This window comes from Ailuropoda melanoleuca, chromosome 1 (genome assembly GCF_002007445.2).
Source record: "Ailuropoda melanoleuca isolate Jingjing chromosome 1, ASM200744v2, whole genome shotgun sequence".
NCBI lineage: Eukaryota > Metazoa > Chordata > Mammalia > Carnivora > Ursidae > Ailuropoda > Ailuropoda melanoleuca.
The window spans coordinates 137,464,931-137,486,074 of NC_048218.1; the positions used below are offsets into that span (position 1 = coordinate 137,464,931).

Consider the following 21,144-nt stretch of genomic DNA (forward strand, 5'->3'; position numbering starts at 1 on the left):
CTAACACCAGAGATTACGTTTGCTTGGTTTTGACTTTTATACAAGCAGATTGAGACAGTGTGAGCTCCTTTGTATCTCACGCCACCCCTTTCTTGCCTGGGGAAACGGGCCTTTGTGTAATAGCACACTGCCATAATTTCATGCTAGTAACTTGGGTGTAACACAAGGAAAGGAAGGCACGCCTTGAGGCTGTGTTAGAGGAGGGTTTTGTGTTCTACTTGGTCTTTTGTAAAACACAGATAAAGTCAGAACCAGTTTAAAAGTTCAAGCCCCCAAGAGACACGTTGGTCCTGCTGGTTGAAAATCTGTAAGCCTCCAGTTACAGCTTTGTGTTAGGAGCTCCCCACATTTAGATGTGTACTAAGACAGAGGGATCGGTTCTCCATGAAGAGCATGCAGGGACCTGAGAAAAGGGCACAAGGCAGCCCGGACTTGTTGGCACAGGCATGAACGGTTGCCAGGGAATTGAAAGACTAATAAGCATTACTGCCACGAGGGTGCAAACCCTTTGTACCTGAGGCTCTGATGCTTTGCGATAATGAAAATTAAGACCATTTGTGAGCAGAATCATAAACATTCTGGTCTCGGTATGCAAGTCAGTTAACGTCCTAGTTCAGACGGACTCAGAACAAGACGTGTCCAGCCCTCTCTCAATAAAACTTAGTCTGACAAGAAAGGATCAAGGGAGCATCAAGGGATGAAAACATGTTTTTCAGGAGAGAGAGAACGAATCAATTTGCTATGAGCACCTTGCACCTTTTTCTTAGGAGATCACTTTCCATTTTCTCCTGGTATTTTATGGTCTCTGGCACCCATAAACGCCAAACAATCCAGAATTTACCGGACATCGAGGAGCTTTTAGGTCCCACCTTGCATCGTTCAGCCAGCCAGTGATTCTTCCAAGATCACTCCTAAACATCTGCCAAGCAAAAGTCAGCATAATAGAGAATGACCACCAGGTGGTTCTGATCACTAATTGAGGAAATAAAGACTAGACAATTAAAGTGATCCAGTCCTGAAACAACACTGGCTTTGGACTCTAGGTGGCTACATGGAGAGTCCAGAATACCCCCCAACTGCACTGGAGCCAATGGCAAATTATCCTCAATTACCAAAAATTTTAACAGTAGCTAATAGTTATTGAGCTAATGTTTTGTACCATTTCATTTAATCCTATAAACAAGCCCATGAGGTTGGTACTACCATTATCTCCATTTCACATGTATGTAAAACGAGGAACAGGAAGGTGGTCATATGTTGACATTAGAGATTCAAATATGTGTTTGACTATAGAGCCCACATTGTTAAACAATGGCTTTCAACCGTTTTTTCGGCCATGAGCCAGTAAGAAATTATTTTACATTGTAACCCAAGACATACACTCATACACACCAAAAAAAACTTTTAGAAGATAATACTCAGGGGCGCCTGGGTGGCACAGCGGTTAAGCGTCTGCCTTCGGCTCAGGTCGTGATCCCGGCATTATGGGATTGAGCCCCACATCGGGCTCCTCCGCTATGAGCCTGCTTCTTCCTCTCTCACTCCGCCTGCTTGTGTTCCCTCTCTCGCTGGCTGTCTCTATCTCTGTCGAATAAATAAATAAAATCTTTAAAAAAAAAAAAAAGAAGATAATACTCAGCCTTACTGCATGCCTTGGATCAGTGTTTTGGTATTTTCTATAATTCTTCTATTTCCTTTTAAAATGCTCACTGCAAGTCACTAATGTATTTCATGACACAAGAATAGCTTGTGATCTGCAGGTAGAAAAACCCTGACTGTAGAAGGCATTTTGCGATATTGCTTTCCCAGGCTTTTCCTGTTGGATTCTCTAGGAATAAATTTTAAGACCATATTGTTAAATATACCACCAGTGGTGTACTGGTAAATGTTTAAGTACCTGATCTGTAGGATCTGTGAGGAGAAACTGATTGTTAATGTTTGCTGATTTCTGCAATGTAAATACTCCCAAAATGCTAATTTGAAGCTACCAAAGTGATATCACTGACACATGGAATTGGGAAGAAATATGTATAATTGGCCCTTGAGAGCTCACACCAGCCGACTAAAGCCCACCAATAATTTCCTCTAAAATTTTTCAACAAAGAAGAACTGGAAAAATGTCTTTTAAAGTCACATCAGTGACCAGAGAACTCCATTACAGTGGAGATAGCTTGTCAATGGCATTTCATTGCCTGGCATTGAATTGTGTATTCAATAAGGGAAGCATTATTTGAAGTCCACAATTTCACAGTGGCTGATATGTATAAGTTGTTTCTATTTGAGTATGGAGTTCATATGTGCTGTAACTTGAACACCAAGTAGGCCCTCATATTGCATTATATGTACACTGAGGTATCTAAAATTCTATGATTTAAAATGTTTCTCTTTCCTTAAGCCAATGTTTTGGCCCATTGAAAATTTGACCATCCCTAAATGGTTAACAAACTAACTTGCATTCATGTGCTGAAAACTGACAGCTTAATATATCAAATGACTTCACTTGTCATAAATAAGTTTTGAGAAAATGGGAATCCTGATAAAAGTATGAAAGAAGGGATGACTAGAGTAGTTGCATTTCTAGGAAAACCCATTCATAGATGGGGTAACACAACAGGAACCATCATAAAACCTGGGCCCATCTGTGATTCTGGACAGAATCAGGCCATCTATGGAAGGGCATAATTGGGTAGAAGGGAAATTGCAGGATTAAATAAAATAATCTACATAAAACACTAATCACAGTTTCTGGCAGAAGGTGGGGGCTCAATAAATTTTAGAATATCTTTAATGGGAAAGGAATGAGAAAAGAAGAGAGGTTCTATTCAGGAATCATTTAGTGACAAAAGAGATTTCAAACTGACTTAAGCAAAAAGAGGAATCTGCTCTCTCACATAACTGGGAAATCTTAGCTGGATTAAATAGCACAGATAATATTGTCAGGTTTCACTATTTCTCTGTCTCCTGGCTTTGCAACTCAGGCTCTTGACTCATGGTGTTAAAATGGCTGCCAACAGCTCTGGGCTTATACCCATTTCTCTAAGTCACTCTAACAGAAAGAGGATGCTTTTCTCCTGATGGTTCTAAAAAGTATTCTCAGATTAACCCTAGTTGGCAATGATTTGGTCACAGACTCATCCTGGAACCAATTGCTGTGGCCAGAGACACATAGCACATTCTGGTTCGTCATATGTATCACAAGCCACCTATCAAGCCAGGAATGGATTAACCCTACCTTATGAACATATGTGTTAGTTTCCCAAGAAAACTTGCAGGACAGTTTCTGGAAAAAAAATTAGAAATAGATGCTAATCAGTCAAACTACAAGGCAAAATCCAGTTTTGTTCTAGTTAATGAGAATTTTGCTTAAAACTGAAACTTTCCCCAAATTTCCCAACATTTTATTCAGCAAGTCAATTCAGGAATGATATTCAAAACATTTAACAACTAGCATCATGTTATGAAAACGGACAGCAACCATACCTTTGGCGCTGGAACCTAAAGATCCTCCTGTGCCAAAATTTAACACTTTTATTGCTGGATCATGAGAAAAGTGGGAAAAGTGATGGAGATATGCCAGAGGAGGAATCAGAGCAACTGATTCAGAGGACTTAGTGGATTTATTGTTCACCAATCAGATGGAAGTATTTTAATATTTTAACAACTAGTATGGCTGTACCAGTGTATACCAGTTAGGTTTCATCCTTCATTGAATCTATTAGCAGTTTTATCATAAAGACTATGTTATTGGCTATTACCTATCTTACTTTCAGAAGCATGGCCTTTGAATTATGAGATTGTTCTTTTAGCAGGAGGACTCTAAAAGGTGTGAAAAGGCTTTCAGCTAACAGGATCTAGGATAAATGCAAACATATACACAGAGAGAAATAAAATCAAACTATAATAGACAAAATGGTAGTGGAACCCATATTTTCTTACCATTTTTTATTTGTGACAGATATAGTTTTCATGAACTCATTCTAACAATACCTGGTAGCTAGACTTAATGGATATTCTTCTACATTAACCCATACATTTACCATTTCTGGTGCTCTTCATTCCTTCCTATACATTTGAATTTCCATCTGGTGTCATTTCCTCTTTGAAGTTATTCCTTTAACATTTCTCATATTTTAAGTCTGCTGGCAACGAAATCTCTCACTTTTAGTTGCCTGAAAAATCTGTATTTCACCTTCCTTCTTGAAGCATATTTTAACTGGAAATAGAATTTGGGGATGCCTGGCCAGTTTCTCCCCTAGAACTTTAAAGATGTCATCCCACTGGATTATGGCCACCAGTGATTTTGATGAAAAGTGAGCCCTCATTCATATTGTTACTCTGCACATATGTGCTATTTTACTCTGTTTTCAAAGTTTTCCCTTTATCTTTGGTTTTAACAAATTGGCTATGATTTCCCTAGAGTATAGTTTTATTTGTATTTATCCTGCTTAGGGTTGGCTGAGTCCCTTGGTTTTGTAAACTCAAATTGCATGTGTATTAGACAACTTAATATTGTCCAAGTGAACACTGAAGCTTTGGTCAAATTTTTTCAATGTCTTCTCTCTCTGGTCAGATTGGATAATTTCTTTTCATCTGCCTTCAAGGTTTTTTTTTTTTTTTCCATTTTTTGTTTTTACTATTTTGCTATCTCCAATTTATTGTGCCCCCTCACACAAATTTTATATTTAAATATTGTACTTTTGAGTTCTAGTATTTGTGTTTTTTATAGCTTTCCATTCTGTCACGAAATTTCTCATCTATTTATTCATATATTTAAATCTTTGAACATATTTGTAATAGTCTACTTAAATGTCTTGTCTGCTAATTTCATGAGATGAATCATTTCAGGGCCTATTTCTATTGAATGCTTTCTCTCTTTACTCTGGGTCACATTTTCCTGTTTTCTTATATATCAAACAATTTTTTATTGTATACTGGTTAATGTGGAATTATACTGAAGGCAGTCTAAATTATATCATCTTCCTTTAAGAGTTTTGAGTTTTTGCTTAGCAGGCAATTAAATAACTGGTGGATAATCTTGGTTTTGTTAGACTTAGTTCTAGTCTCATTAGGGCAGGTCTGTTTTAGATTAAGTCCTGTGACATGTCCCTCATTCCTGAGCTTGGCCTTTCTGGGAATTTAATTCAAAGTACAATATGTTTGGTATGGTTTCTCCACTGGAGCTGGGTTAGAACTTCATTAATTTTCTGATATGCATGACCTCTGATATTGACATTTACCTCTCAAACTTCTTGCAGGCAGGTGATCTCTGCCAGGCTTCACTGAATCTCACTCTGTATATAACACGACCAGCCTTTGCACCACGTAGTTCTTATGCTCACCATCTCTGTGCAGCTCTCTACCCTACAAATTGCCATCAGTTCAGAAGCCAAGAACTCTAATCTCTGCCTCTTAAAGCCAACAATACTGTCACTGCCCCAGGGCAAAATGTGCTCCCATGTAGAATGTTGGGAAATTCATACAGTAATCATGGAGTTTCTCTCATGTGTTTCTTTCTCTCAAGGGTCATAGCTTGCCTTATATGTTTTATCCAGTTTTATAGCTATTTTCTGCTGGAGGGAAGATTTAATACCAATTATTAAGACTGGCCAGAAGCAAAAGCCAGCTATAGGTATTGTAACAACTTCTTTGGCACTAGGCAAAGATGGTGGTGTTTCAGACATTTTATCATTTACCTATTGAGGAAAATTTTAGAGATGGGTGTGATATTTTGGGGGAAACAGTATGATATGCATTGACATGTGTTCTCTTTTGTAAGATGTTATTGGGCAATAACGATTAAAAAAAAAACTTCTTTAGGTCCTACTTCTATATTTACTTCTCACCGTTACCTTGAACAATTTGCATTACAAATTCCCTCCCCCCCACCCCGCAATAGATGATGTAATTTTTTCTCACCAGGAAGCAGTAAAAGTTAATTCATTGTGCAAAATACTTTGACATTTTTTGAGAGAAAGGACTATGTACACACAGAACATTACAAATAACAACCAGCTGATAGATCACATGACCAAAGTAAAAATTTTCTCCTATGAAAAATATTTCTCCATTTCTTCTCCTTTTTGTCCAGAGCTAGAGGGAAAGCTTTTTGACAAACCCAGTTTCTATACTCTCTGTTCACATAGACAAACCTGTGACTTCTATTAGACTTGGCAGCTTCTAAGAGGAAAAGGACAAATGTGGACTGCAGGGAATTTGGGGAGGCTCCAATTCCAAGGATTTATAAGGAGGTTAGGAAACCTAAGGATGAAAAAACAACTCAAACGGCAACACACACACACACAGGGAAATGCTGTGCAGTTTGGTGTTTAGAACAGTAAAGATTTATTTTGATGGAACGTGAATAAATCTTTCATATACTCTATATTGAATGAACCAAGTTAATATTATTGATCGGAAGTAAATTACCAGCAATTACCCTAAGGACTAAAGTTTAGCACAATTGTAAATCTGTTTGCCTACCTCATAAAGACACTCTTTTCTAAATTCAGAGGATAAAGGAAATAGTATATGTGATTTTTTGCAGGGGGCAGAGGGTTAAAGTTCCACTAGTGAAGTGAGTGTTTCTCCTTTTGGCATCATCGACATCTCTTTCTGGCTCCATCATCACAACTGGAAGCATCTTCCTCTTCCAGATAGCCACCTAGAGTTTGGGGGCTTCCTTTGTCTTCACTGTGAATAAAACAGGATCACAGGAAATTCTGATCGATTTATTTCCACCACTTGACCTAAGTTTCTGGTTATGTGAAATTTTATATATATTGTGGTATCTCAAACTTCCTCAAACTAGAAGAAGTTGAGAGAAAGCAGAACTTTCCTCTGTAACTTCAAATCTGAATACATAGGCCTGGCCTCCACTTTTCCACTTTGTCATTCATGCATCATGGAACCTGACCTACAGGACCTGTGTTGTTTTTCATTCTTCACTGTTCACACCCATGTATGTCCTAACCTTTCAAATTTCTCCAAGTGCTCTCCATTTTTCTAGTTTTACTCTATATCCTTTTCCTTAAAAATCAGCAATTCAAAGTCAAAGGAAGATTGAGAGCTATTTGGGTCAAGTTTCTCTAAGCACCAAAGTTGAATCTTGACCTATTGTAAAGTCACACTGTGGGGGGGACAAAAAGGAAAGAAAATTGGTCTTTTCAGCTATCTTCTTCATTCTCTGCAGAAAATCCCCAAATTATTTTTCCAATCCTCTGACCAATCTCTCAAAAACTTATATGCTACTTGAACTTTATCATTTAACCAGCATTTGACAACTATACATGTGAGGCACTATGAGAAACATCTAAGGCACTGTTCTTGATATCCAATAGCTTACAATCTAATGAGGAAAAAAGAAAGAACAACTTCCAATTGCTAAATTTCAATTAAAAAAAACTAAACAAATAAATATAAAACAAAATATGATCATTATGACAAACATAGCACAAACTATACAGGAATTCAGCAAATGGAAATAGACCACCTTACAGATGGAGTAACTCAAGCTAGAAGTTTTAAGCTAGATTTGCCAAAAATGATTGGATTTTAAATAGTCAGCTATTCATAACGATTTCTTAAAGGCCTCTGGGCAAAAAATACTTTTGTTGCCTAGTAAAGGAATTAGAATTGTACATGATATATCCTGCTATTAAAAATGTAAGATACAGGGGCGCCTGGGTGGCACAGCGGTTAAGCGTCTGCCTTCGGCTCAGGGCGTGATCCCGGCTTTGCGGGATCGAGCCCCACATCAGGCTCCTCTGCTATGAGCCTGCTTCTTCCTCTCCCACTCCCCCTGCTTGTGTTCCCTCTCTCACTGGCTGTCTCTATCTCTGTCGAATAAATGAATAAAATCTTAAAAAAAAAATGTAAGATACAGGCTCTGTTTACCCAATTGAAAATGTCAGTTCAAGGACAAAGGCCATGTCTTTTATTACCCATAATTCTGGCAGCTGAAAATTTTATAACCAAAGGTGCAACCAAATTTCACACAATATCACTAACCCTAAATTTTCTCCAGATATGTCGAATGTGCAAGGCTTTCAACACTCAAAGCCCTTCAGCAACTTAAGGGTTTCTTTTTAGGAGAAAGTGGGCATGGGGGCTGGCCTTATATCTCCCCTGAATAAACTACTTACTCACTGAGTCACACTGGATTTCATTTTAGACACCGTGTCCCTGGGCAAAGTCAAGAGAGGAAAGAAAATACATATTAGCATATGCAGAGTATACGAATGCTTCTTGCCCACATATTCCAGGGGTTATATTCACAGCAAACCTCTGAGATTCTATTAATGCACCGATTAATAAAACATGGGTGAGCAGGTTACCTACAGAGAGGGCTACACATGCTTGTTTATAGTTGACAGATCAATCATCATCCCTGAACAGAGAACTTTGACTGCAGAGCTGCTGCTCTCCCACTGCATATGAATGTGGCTACAGTAGGGAGCCTGTTTATCTGGGGAATGTGCTGCTGGCTGATTTATAATGAAAGGAACCTGAAAAGAAGTGGTTGGTGCCCTTTCCCACAATCCGATAAGCTGTTACTCAGAGATAAACAGTTGCATTAAATTAAGCATGTTTGTCTATTTTTCAATGTTAAATTTTAATTTCCTGTTCTTTTAGCTCTCAGGGCTTCATTTTAAATAACGCTAAGTGTTTTTAAATTATTCATGGCCCTATGGTCCTAATCATTTTAAATTTTGCTTTAAGGAAAAGGTAAATAAGAAAATATTAAGACCATGTATTTAAACATTACTCTAATTGATTTTTAATTTGTAATTCTCTAAGACTACATTAAATGTTACTCAAAGATGCCTTGTCAGAGGGCTTAAAGGAAAAATATTTTACATAACATTGTCAGTCAACTTGTTTTTAAGATCTGTATATCTAATTTTTAACCATATATAATATATGTAATATGTTATGGATTGCTTTTTGAGTCAAGCACTTAATAACAATGACCACCTTAAAGGAAACCCATAGTAAACTTATTTTTAAGATTTTCATGAATGACAGAGACAGTTGGTAGAAACAGAGATGAATAGCTTTCCATCACTTTCTAAATAAAAATACCTGAGCATTTAGAATGTCATTTGACAGCAGAGATAATGTCTGTTTGTTTGCAATTAAAGCTTATATTCTGCATAGCCAGCTCACGGCCTAGCGCACACATAGTAGGTGTTCAATAAATATTTGATGAGTGGATGCATCTTCGATGCTTTGAAATAGGATAAAATGCATGTTCCTAATTTAGTATTCTCCTGACTGAAGCTTTCACTTAAGTAAATGTAGGTCAATCTGAGGCTATATCTCTCCTAGCTTTATAGGGACCCACGTCAGCAGCAACTCCCAAATACTAAGGTAGCACTGCTCCCCAGAATCTTTACAGAGTAATTCTTCTAGTTCTACCTGTTAGCAGTCCTACCATCAAAGAGTGTAATAGGATAAGAGCCCTTGGGATGATTAGGTAGGTGATGAAATAAAAAAAACCCTTTCTCTACTTTAGTTCCCTTTTACTGTGCCATGACTAAAATAGTAGAGTCACCTGCAAACATAACAGCCATGGATGTCTCTATTCCTTCAAGAAATATTTGTTGAATACCTTCTGGATTGCAAGCAGATACTATGCCAGGCCCTGGATACACAAAATTAAATAAAACACAGCCCCTACCTGTGAAACAGGTAGACTGATATGTATTAAGACTTTCAGTGGAATGTGATGTTCCCTTTCAAGTCTGCTTTGGCAAAGAGCATTTTCTTAAGAGAAGAATAAGTTTTCCATTAACTATAAGGTCATCTTTATTATTCGAGCAGTCAAACTTCCTTCCGACTCAAAATATATCTACATTTTTTTCCATAGATACATGGTAAGATTGTGTTGATGACCTCCTTTTAATTAGCTATTGTCTTTTATTAGGCCCATAAAACAATTATTTTGTAGAGCAATTTCTGCGGCTTTATCATTAACGATAAGGATCACAGTGTCTTTTGCCTTCCATGGCAGTTTTGCTTCAAAGGGAACTGCGCATAAAGATCAAGAAATTGATATGAAACAAACAAACAAACAAAAAAACCTACCACAGTATCAACTTTTTAAAAAATTATTATTATTAGACTTTCTGGTGCCCTGTGGCAGATCTCCCAGAGAGGCTCTGGGCTAACACTTAGCATTCCAATGACTGCTGTTGTCATTGCTGAGGCTCACACCTAAATAAACAAAACAAAACCCGGATGACTGGATGACTCCTGTGTCTCAAAAAAACAACCCATCACTTGCTCCAGGAGAAAGCAACAGAAAGCATGTGGAAAGCCGGGCTTTAAAGGGCACTGCTAACGTGAGAAGGGAGAAATGTCAAAAATGTTGAAGTACGTACTGGACTAGTTCCTGTCTCTATTTTTTTTGTTGAAATTTGATTTTTTTCTTCATACCTTAAAAATCCTCAATGTTGTGCTATTTTATTTATTCCCAATGAGCAGACAAGGAAACAAGTAAGAATTATTACAGCAACAGCAAACATTTCTGTAACTAGCTACAGTAGGAATATAAAGCAGGAAGTAAATAATTTGACCCGAGAAGATAGGAAAAAAGTCTTGGCCTTTCCTAGTGGTGACTGTTGAGTCTTAAGTGATAAGTGGGTGTTTACTAGACAAATGGATATAGAAGGGTATCCATGGCAAAGGGAAAAACATGAGCAAAACCAAGGGGCCATCGACATTCTAGATTTCCTCTCAGATAAACATGGTTCGGGAACAGCTGGAGCATAAGATGTGAAGGCAGAGGTGGGCTGGAACTGATGGGCCTGGTGAGCAGTGAGACTTGAGAGCCAGCCAGGGAAAAGATCATAGAGCATGAAGTCAATTCTTCAATCTAGAAGCAAAAGGAAGTCAGTACAGATTGACAGGAGATGGGCTGTTCTGAACAGCAATTAAGATTATGCATTATTCAAGTACTTCCTCCAATGGGACACCATTCAGGTGATTAACACTCGCTAACCTATCTGACAGTACACAGGTGGTGTGGCTTTCAGACATCCTACGTTGAGATGCAGCCATGAGAACACTTCCTTCATAAAACCCCACATAATCATGCACAAAAGCAGGAGAGCAGACTGGCACACCAAACCACACACAGGGACAGGCACCTGTACCCTGTCAGGAGAATGCTCCAGGAAGCTCTGCTGTCACTTCTCCACCCGATTCTAAAAACAGTAAGCTTACCTCATTTGGGGAGAAGGGCAGTGAACAGGCAGAGCGAGGTTGCTGGCCAGTGTTTGCTCTAGTGCTAGGGAGCTGGGTGGCAAGGAGTACAACAGTAGGTCCATTGGTTTGTGTGCATGCAACCGGGCTACTCCACATCAAGATTCTGGAAAGCTCCCTGGGAACACCCCAACCTATTGTCAAAAACATGATCCTCATAGCAGGGCTTTGTCTGATTCCTCAAAGGTGCATATGTTCTAGGCTTTTTGTAAAAAGAAGCTCGATTTATGGAACTGTCCTAAATTACAACCTACTGTGCAAACCCCCACACTACTAAGCACTATACTCCTCTAAATGTGAGGGCCACATCGGGTAATTGCCTGCACTGGCTGGAGAAGGCAGCTATCAGCAATTGGGCTTTACTCAGTATCTGTAGTACAGGTTATACAATAACAAATCTGAAAATTTTGTACTTGAGGAAGGTTATCTTTTCCTAACTCACCAAAAACGTGCTTTTAGGGCCTGCAGCAGCTCTACAGGAATCTACTGTTATGTCCTGTTAGTGATAACAAGGGCCTAGCACAGCAGGGTTATAAACTAGTAGGTGGCTTTGAAAGATGTTCAACAGGTAGACTTTACAGCACTTAGTGGCTTATTAAGTGTGGGAAGGAGTTTAGCGGGAAGGGCTCCAGCTTGCAGGTTTCTGGCTTGAGAACCTGGGTACAGAAAAGATCCATTCACAGAGATAAGGGAGAAGTTATAAGCTAGAGACCTTGAGGTGTCAGAGGGATGTATAGGCAAAGCTTTAAGAGGCAGCTAACCTAGGAGTCATTTCAGCGATAGTTGAAACCATGAAACTAGATGACCTACAGGACTGGGGGTGGGGAGGAGGGCTTCAACAATGGAACCTGAGATGTAGACGCAAGAGAACAGAAACCTAGGAAGTTGGAACAGATAGCAAGGAGTCAGAGTTTCAATGTAGGTCAAGTAAAATGAGGACTACAATAGAGTTAGTGGATTTAGAAACTAGTAGATCAGTAGTAGCTTTATCCAGAGCACTTTTTTTTTTTTTTTTTAGAGCAGTGAAGGCAGAATCTTGATTGCAGTGGGCTGAAAGTATCTGGAATGAAGGGAGGACAGGAATGTGGTGGTAGAAATGAAGAAACTGTGAAAGAGTTCCCATTGTGTTTTGTTGCATCCCCAAATACAAAGAAAAGACTGAATAAAGAGGGGTGGTCTATAAATGGAGCTGAAAGGGAAGGGATCAAGACTCATATCCAAGTTACTGCCCTACCAATAGCAAAGTCAGTGACTGAGGAGATGGAGTACTGAACCTGGCATTAGGAAAACCGGAGTCTAAACACTACCTCCATTCTAGGTACACTCTGTGAAGCCACTTTACCTCTTTAGTCCTCTGGATCCTTTTCTGGGAAATGGAAGCACTGAGCACTGTGTCACACATGTTGTAAGGACTGGGTGAGGGTATCTGTGGGAGAATGCCTGGTGCAGTGGTGCAGTATGTGTTTGCTAAATGGTACCTTGAGTCATGATCCCTTCAAAGGTCTGAATGGGGGGCATCCAAGTAATCACTGTTGTTTTCTTTACCATTTTTGTTCATATAATTTTTATCTCTTTAGGAATTTGGTGACAGGCTCTGTTAGTCTGTTCCTCCCTTATTTGAAGGACAGGCCACAGATCCAGTTTGGAAATGAGAGAGGAGGACTAGCAGGCAACATTGGCTTCATCCATTGATACCTCCCAGAGGTACAGAAACTGGATTCATGAAGATGTTGACAAGACTCCAAGTTCTTACGTTAGCTTTGTTTTCAAAGGGATTTTTACTCTCTTTAGGGGACCATAACTTTCTGAGGAGGGAAATTAAAATCGAAGGTGACCTTGTTTTAGGGGGTCTGTTTCCTATTAATGAAAAAGGCACTGGAACTGAAGAATGTGGGCGAATCAATGAAGACCGAGGGATCCAACGCCTGGAAGCCATGTTGTTTGCTATTGATGAAATCAACAAGGACGATTACTTGCTGCCAGGAGTGAAGCTGGGCGTACACATTTTGGATACATGCTCAAGGGATACCTATGCATTAGAGCAATCACTGGAATTTGTAAGGGCATCCTTGACTAAAGTGGATGAAGCAGAGTATATGTGTCCTGATGGATCCTATGCCATTCAAGAAAATATCCCACTGGTCATTGCAGGGGTCATTGGCGGCTCATACAGCAGTGTTTCCATACAGGTAAGACTGGCCAGTGCTATTGCTAAAATGTTATGACTCTTTGGTTTTATGTCCTGGGGAAACAAAGAGAAAATATTCTAATGATTTCATTAATGGTTGGTATTAACAACATAATTGAAGAGCTCTACGGGTATTTGATAAGACAGGTTTGCAAAAGGAACATTTCTCTAGCAATGAAAATTGTTTAGAAGAGTATCAGGTAACAGCTGTAGCATAACAAACTACCCCAAAATTTAATGACTTAAACAATTATTTATTATTATGGTTTATAATTTTGAAGATTAGCTGGAGTGAGCTGTTCGAGGCTGGGTTCAGTTGTGGGTAGCTCTACTCCAGGTTGTTCCTTATTCTCCACCTGGAATCAGTGGGCTAGCCCAAACGAGTTTTTCTCAGAGACATGGCAGAGGTGCAAGGGAATGCAAACTTCACTGCAAGAGCCCCTTCCAGGCTTCTGCTTGTGTCGCATCTGCTAGCAGCCCATTAGCCAAAGCAATGGACAGGGCTCAGCCCAGTATCAGGAGCAGAGATATGTGTCCTACCCACAGGACAAGTGCTGCAAAGTTACATCACTAAGGATGTAGAGATAAGGTGGTGTGAGGATCTAAAGCCATCAATACAATCAGTCACAAGAAGAAATAACATCTGGGGCACCTGGGTGGCTCAGTCATTAAGCATCTGCCTTCGGCTCAGGGCGTGATCCTAGCGTTCTGGGATCAAGCCCCACATCAGGCTCCTCTGCTGGGAGCCTGCTTCTTCCTCTGCCACTCCCCCTGCCTGTGTTCCCTCTCTTGCTGGCTGTCTCTCTGTCAAATAAATAAATAAAATCTTAAAAAAAAAGAAGAAGAAGAAATAACATCTAAACTCTATTTTTTAAAACTAATTTTTACTAAGGTGTCATTTTGTTCAGAGATAAATCGTCAACAATTTCTCATGATGTAAATATGAAAACATACACAGAAAAGCCACTGAATTACTACCACAAAGGAATAAAAGGAACAATTTGGCACACAATTCAAATAAGAGAGAAAGCTGATAACTGGTTCTCATAATTTTGTTGGGAAAAGAAGGAGCATATTATTCAAACTCTAGCAATGCTTCCTTACAGGGTCACAGAATTTGAGAGACAGAAAAGAGCTGAGAAATTGTCTAACTCAACCCTGTCACTTTCCCAAGCCCCAGAAAGACTGGTTGCATGAAAACACCCATTGGTAGGTAGTTCAAGAACTGGAACTCAGATCTTGCATACTTTTGTGCTCTTTCAACTGTCCCATATGATCTCTATATGTTAGTTGCAGTTCAACATTTTTTGTCACAGTAATAAAAGTCCATGATTCTAAGTCATGTACTTTGCCTCCTACCAAATTACTACAATCAAAGCCACAAGCACTAAAGGAAGTCAGATTACATTCATGTTGTCTTTATATGTCACAAACCACTGAAATTGGCTCTATTTGCATTGGAATAATCTTATTTCTATCTCCCAGATTCCTTGCATTTAAAATTCTGTGCTGTTCTAAATGAGGTACTTCAAATTTCTTTCCTTCTTCAGAACACATCCTCATATTACGAGTAATTAGGATAATTGGTTTTTCATAAACCCCCTTTGACTTCATTAGGTGGATAGAAAATATTGCACATCTCAAAGCATATTATGTTAATTTTGCCACTATTTCTATATTTGGATCAGGAGAGATGGGATTTGCTATTTGAGAAGAGAGAATTAAAAATATGTATCCGTCATCTTTTAATAATAATTTCACCAGATGAGTGCCAATCATTTTATAAATATTTATGTTAAACCCAGTATTACCACTGGTAAGGGATTACATATATGTTTTTCTTTCTTTTTTTTTTCTTTAAAGATTTTATTTATTTATTTGACAGAGAGAGAGACAGCCAGTGAGAGAGACAGCAGGGGGAGTGGGAGAGGAAGAAGCAGGCTCCCAGCAGAGCAGGGAGCTTGATGCTGGACTCGATCCCAGGACCCTGGGATCACGCCCTGGATGTAAGGCAGACGCTTAACGACTGAGCCACCCAGGCGCCCCATGTTTTTCTGACCTTAGTTTCTCCCAGTGCAGTAAATGACATTCTACAGCAGATGTGTAAATACCTATTTATCCAAAGTAATTAACAAACTGTGCCAGGCATATAGATTTTTTTTAAATCTAATTTTACTCATTGACTACCTATGTACTCCTCAAAAAAGGGCAGATTGTTTTAGGACAAAAAGATCTGGGCTATTAAAATCCTGTACAAGTTCACGAGGGAAGAAGCCACTTCTTAATCATCAAAGGACCTGGCTTATTATTTCATTCATCTGGTCAATATCACCATAAAGTCACAAATTCTGACAGGGTTTCTGTCTCCATAGAATAAATAAGGGAACCGAAAGTATCATGCTAAGATGAAAAGGATATCGATTTTGGCACCATAAAGACTTGGGTTTTAATTCCAACTCCATCATTTACTAGCTTACCTGTAAAATAAGCAAAATAGCATCTATCTTGACAAGTTTTTGAGATGATAAATTGAGAGGATCTGTGGGAAATGCCTCACCAAAACACTAACAGACTCAAACCATGGTAACTATTATGTCCCCACAATGATAGGAAGTCAGTGGAAAAGCCATACCTCAAACCAACTGCACAGCCCTCCCAGTGGCCAAACCATTGTTGGAGCCCCATGTACTTCAATAGCAAGTCAATCTGTATATATCCCCCTCTGTGTGTCCTGCACTGTGACAAGGGTAGAAAGACCACTAAAATAAGAGAACACAGCCTTGGCCTCAAGGAACTTAAAATCTGGCTCCAGGTACAATACTCCCATGAAATAACAGGAACTACAATTCAGAATATGTCTATGTGTCTCACAAGGTCAGAAACAATGTTTTGAAAGGTTTTGAGTAAGACTGACAGAATGACAGTTGCATTGGAAAAAGGCTACGTGGGCCACAATATGAATGAGATGCTGGAGGCCAATTAGAATATGGTGGCAAATGTCTGTACATCAGAGGAAAAGGCCTTGACATACGTAACGGCGTAAGCTGGAGAGGAAGTACAGAGAGGGCTTCGCTCCCTCCTCCATGGGACACTTACTGGTGTCCTGAGTGCTCAGGCTCTGACTAGACCACACACTGGTCCCGGCCAAGGTGAGCTAGAAGGTGGAGCTATATGTCTACACACTAGACTCCAGACAGCCTTGCAAGGGACCCTTCCCCATAGGCCCTTGCTTTCAGCTAGGCATCGTGAATGAAGAGAGGTCTTAGGGGGCTCTTAGCTATAAAGCTAAGAATTAAAGTGTATTATATATTCAAAACAAACCTTTTAATAAGAATTCTAAAACAAATAATCAAAGGCAATCCAAAGCGATACATTTCTTTTTTTTTTTTTTTTAAGATTTTATTTATTTATTTGACAGAGATAGAGACAGCCAGCGAGAGAGGGAACACAAGCAGGGGGAGTGGGAGAGGAAGAAGCAGGCCCATAGCGGAGGAGCCTGATGTGTGACTCGATCCCATAACGCGGGATCACGCCCTGGGCCGAAGGCAGACGCCCAACCGCTGTGCCACCCAGGCGCCCCCAAAGTGATACATTTCTAATGGTGAACTGAAAGCACTCTTGTACAGTAATAAAGAAAACATTTTAGGAGAGTGGCTTTTTCATGGTACCCCTCACACTCACCTACTGCTCCTGGACTGAATCTCATCATAGACCCTGGTGTCTGGGAACTGTGGTGACAGCATGTAGCTGGTGGCCACAAAGATTCATTCACATCAGTCAACACTGCAAGTCCATTTTTAACTACTTCTGACTTCCTGAATATTTACTGGAAAGTATCTTTGCTTGAACAGAGCAGAGGGAAAAAAGAGGGTGGTGCCAAAGGAGAAATGTACTAACACGAATCCACCACAGTTAAAAATTCTGTCATCTAATTGTAGTGCCCAGTCCCAAACCAGAGCGCAGAGTTTTCTGTCACAAAATTGCCTGGTGAGAGAGAGCATTTCAGAGAATGATAATAATTTCCCTGTGTGAGTCTAGATTGTCGTATTGGTGGGATTGCTCCAGGAGATGCTTTCTCGCCAGCTTCCTCTTCTTTCATTATCTCCTCACTAACGGAAAAGAACTCTCCGGAAGTCAGCAGAGGAGATGCCCCCTGCTGGGCTAGCTCATACAACAGGCATTGTTTGCAGAGAGTGAAAACTGCCTGAAAGGGGAAATTCTTAGTGATCTGCTGAGTTAAGCTGTATCACCATGGACGAAGGCCTTAATAATTATTTTCCCAACGTTCCTATTAAGTAGTGCGAACTACTCTGTGGTTGTCCTTTTTATAAAACAACAGTATTGATTTCTTAACCGGATAATCAATGATAGCTAGTATCAAAAATCCTTCTTTATTAGCAAGCATACATGGGGTCTATTCGCCTCCACTGGTGAATCAGCTTCTTTTCAAAGCATTTTTAAGATGACTCTGCTCTTCTCTATAACCCTGCAATCCACCCACTTTGAGGGAAAACAGTATTTATTCAAGAAGAGGATCAGGATGGTTGCTTTTAGCTGGGCGACTGTCTACATGATACTTAATTTGAAGCATTGTTTATGCTTGTGCCTTTTTAAACAGACTGTAGTTAGAGAGCTCCTCAAGTGTCCATTCAAAAATGTCCCTTGAATCCTTCCAAAAAACGTTCCTCACTCCTTTTCAGAGGCTGTATCATTTTTGCAGTCTTTCTTGCCAACCTGGAGCACATTTTAACTGAAATGACATGTATAAGTTGATCCATTTGTGTCCCTGAGGGTTAAAGTGACCTTGCAACAAATGGCATGGGTTAATGGCATCTACAAGGTGAGCACATAGAAAGGGCAGAAGGGAGCCTTGAGAGGATCTCACTACCTCTTTATCATGCCTGGGATGGTCAGATGCTTTAACAGAATTTTTAGTAATATCCACATCCTAGGACCTCTCTTACCCTGGGAGAGGGTCATTATAGCATTCTTGTTTATCATGACATGGATTTGGACATGCATTGCTCATATCATGTCTCTGACAAGAATAACATCTTAGATTAAATCCTGTGCAGTAAGTTTCACAGATTTGATCTAGATGGGGCAAGGGGCACAGCACATCAAGACACCATTCTATTATTCCTCCACCCAAGTCCACAGTGAACAGGGCCCACCACGAGTCAATTTGTACGAAGCACTACCCTCCCTCAATGCTTCCCTCCTTTACATTTAAATGCTTTGGGAAGAGTCACACATGAATTGCTGGTCTTATTGTAAGAGCGTTAGAAAAATAGTCAAAGGACTTGGAGGTACAATAGCCTTCATGCAGTTAGCTGGGTCCATATATAAGACAGTATAAGACAGATTGCTGGATGAAAAAAATTATACTTTTTCCATGGGTAAACAAGGTGAATCTAGAGCAGTTTCTCAGTGTTGGCAGTATTGGGCCAGAGCTGCCTCTGTGCTTTGTAAGAGAGTTAACAGCATCACTGGCCCCCACCCACTACACTGGATGCCAGCTGCACCTCAAGTTGTGAAGTTGTGACATCCAAAAATGTGTCCATGCTTTGCCAAATCACAAAGTTATGGCCCTTCCCCGCTGGCAATTACTGACCTAGAACAAGGTGCATTTTGGGCCAACATAAGGGGATGTCCTAGAAATGAAAGATCAGGGGGTATGAGGAAGTGAGGCCTCTGTCACTGGAGTTATTCAAGCAAAGCTGGCCCATTTTTGAGGAGAATGAAGCAACATATTGGTATTTGAACTATATGGCATTTAAGGGCATTTCTTAATTTTATAATTACAGGTTGCACAAGCAAAATAATCTACTATTGGGATGTAAGGGATTACAAGGGAAGTAGTATCTAAAACATAAAGCAAAATAAGTAACAGGCTCTTTTCTGTCAGGATCACTTGGAGGAAACCCAGCCAGTTGTTATTTCACTTGATTATAGTAGTATTTTTATGAATTTGGTGAATCGAGCATCTCAATTACCTACATATTACAACCAGGGCTCTCATAAAATCATTTTTCATCAGAAAATAAGCATCTATTAAGCATTTATATTTCAGAAACATCAAGAACACTGTTGTGTAGAGTCTGGGCAATGTGGAGCAGACAGAATATAAAATAAAATTTAAAAATAGACATCTTACGAGCCCCTGAGGCCTGGATAAGCAAATTAGGAAATATCAAATCCATACATAAAACAGGGACGAGAAAAGGATCCGAGGATCACTTGACATCATAAGCACTAGGAGACTAGCGAGAATAACAGAATGAGCAGGAAGGAATGGATAGGAACAGGAAAAAGACATTCAGATCAGTGTAAACATAAAGCCTGCCTCTGAAGTCTCCCTGGAAAGTCGCTTTCTCATAGTCTCCCAGATACCATCTGCACATTCTTTCATGAAAGAGAGAACACAGTGTTTCTTCAACCTGCAATGTAATGTTCTTTAGCTATTTGTAGGCCTTGCCAAACCCTACCTATCTTCGGTTCTCAGTTCCAACCCTACCCTTCTTGAGAAACCTCCCCCAAATTCCCACTACATAAACACACACCCCTGCTACTATCTTATTAAGTATAATTGTTTATTTGCATATCTTTTCTTCCACCAAACTATAAGACACCTGAGTGTAGGAAACACATCCTTTGGCCTTTGTACTGACGGCACTTAGGATAATGCCTCTACCAGGCTGAGAATAAATGTTTTCCTTTGTTTTTTAATGCATTGAATGAATTAACAGAATGATAACGTACTACATGTCCAGAAGGTTGAAAATCCCTAAACAAATCTTGGACTGGGGGGGGGGGGTCATGGCTACGACCTTATTGTAGATCAGTCTAAATGTTCATAGTTCAAAATAAGCATTTTCCAACAGTAGAAAACCTGGGTTTGATGCAAAAGAAAAATGATGCAGCAAAGTGAGCATGTGGGACTGAAGTCTCCCTCTACTCTCCCCTCCTCCACTGCCCACACATGTGCCATGAAAGATGCCTTGATTTGACAGCAGCTCTAGGGGTTTGACTTCATTCTTCCTTAGAAGCTGGGCATCCAGGGCCATTCCAGATACTGCCAGGACCTCGCCCATACTCCAATCTAGTTCTACACAGTCTCCCCGTGCACAGAGTCATCACGGCGCCAAGTAGGTCACATACTGCGAGCATAGCTAATGCAGAAGAGAAGGAAATATCATCCTGTCCTCAAGAAAAGCAGAGTGACAGCTTTAGAGATCCATTTATGAATCCATCTTTAGTGTGTCTTTCACCAGAAAAGTAAAGGTGAGAGTTGCATTTAGTAAGTTTAATATTGCAGCTACAGTGATCATAGCACAGATATGCTACAACTACACATTTTTATCATGCCTTTCTTGAAAAATTTAGCTTACTGATTTAAAATTCTGCATGTGGACTGATGAGGATTTATTTAAGCCTTCATTGCCTCTTTCCTCATGTCTAAGATGGAGATATCTTACTGGCTTATTGTATGAATTAAATGAATGAGAAAATACATAAAATACATAAAACCCACAAAAAATAGTGTTTCACACATAATGAGCATTTAACATTTTAGATTTTAGTACATATTATAATTATCTGTTAGTTGTTTGGTGGTGGTTGTTGTTGTTGTTTTTAACTTTTAACATCTCCAGTTCAAGAGAAACAATTCTTGGGGGAACTGAGAGTCA

General features: G+C 39.6%; 1 protein-coding gene across 1 annotated transcript in view; it reads left to right on the forward strand.

Moving 5' to 3' along the window:
• GRM3 (glutamate metabotropic receptor 3) overlaps positions 1-21,144 on the forward strand; it is a 207,602-nt gene that overhangs the window by 103,890 nt on the left and 82,568 nt on the right. Inside the window, exon 2 of the mRNA XM_034667203.1 lies at positions 12,843-13,454. Within this exon, the coding sequence (XP_034523094.1) occupies positions 12,987-13,454 (468 nt within the window). The 5' untranslated portion in view covers positions 12,843-12,986. The remainder of the gene's footprint in view (positions 1-12,842; positions 13,455-21,144) is intronic.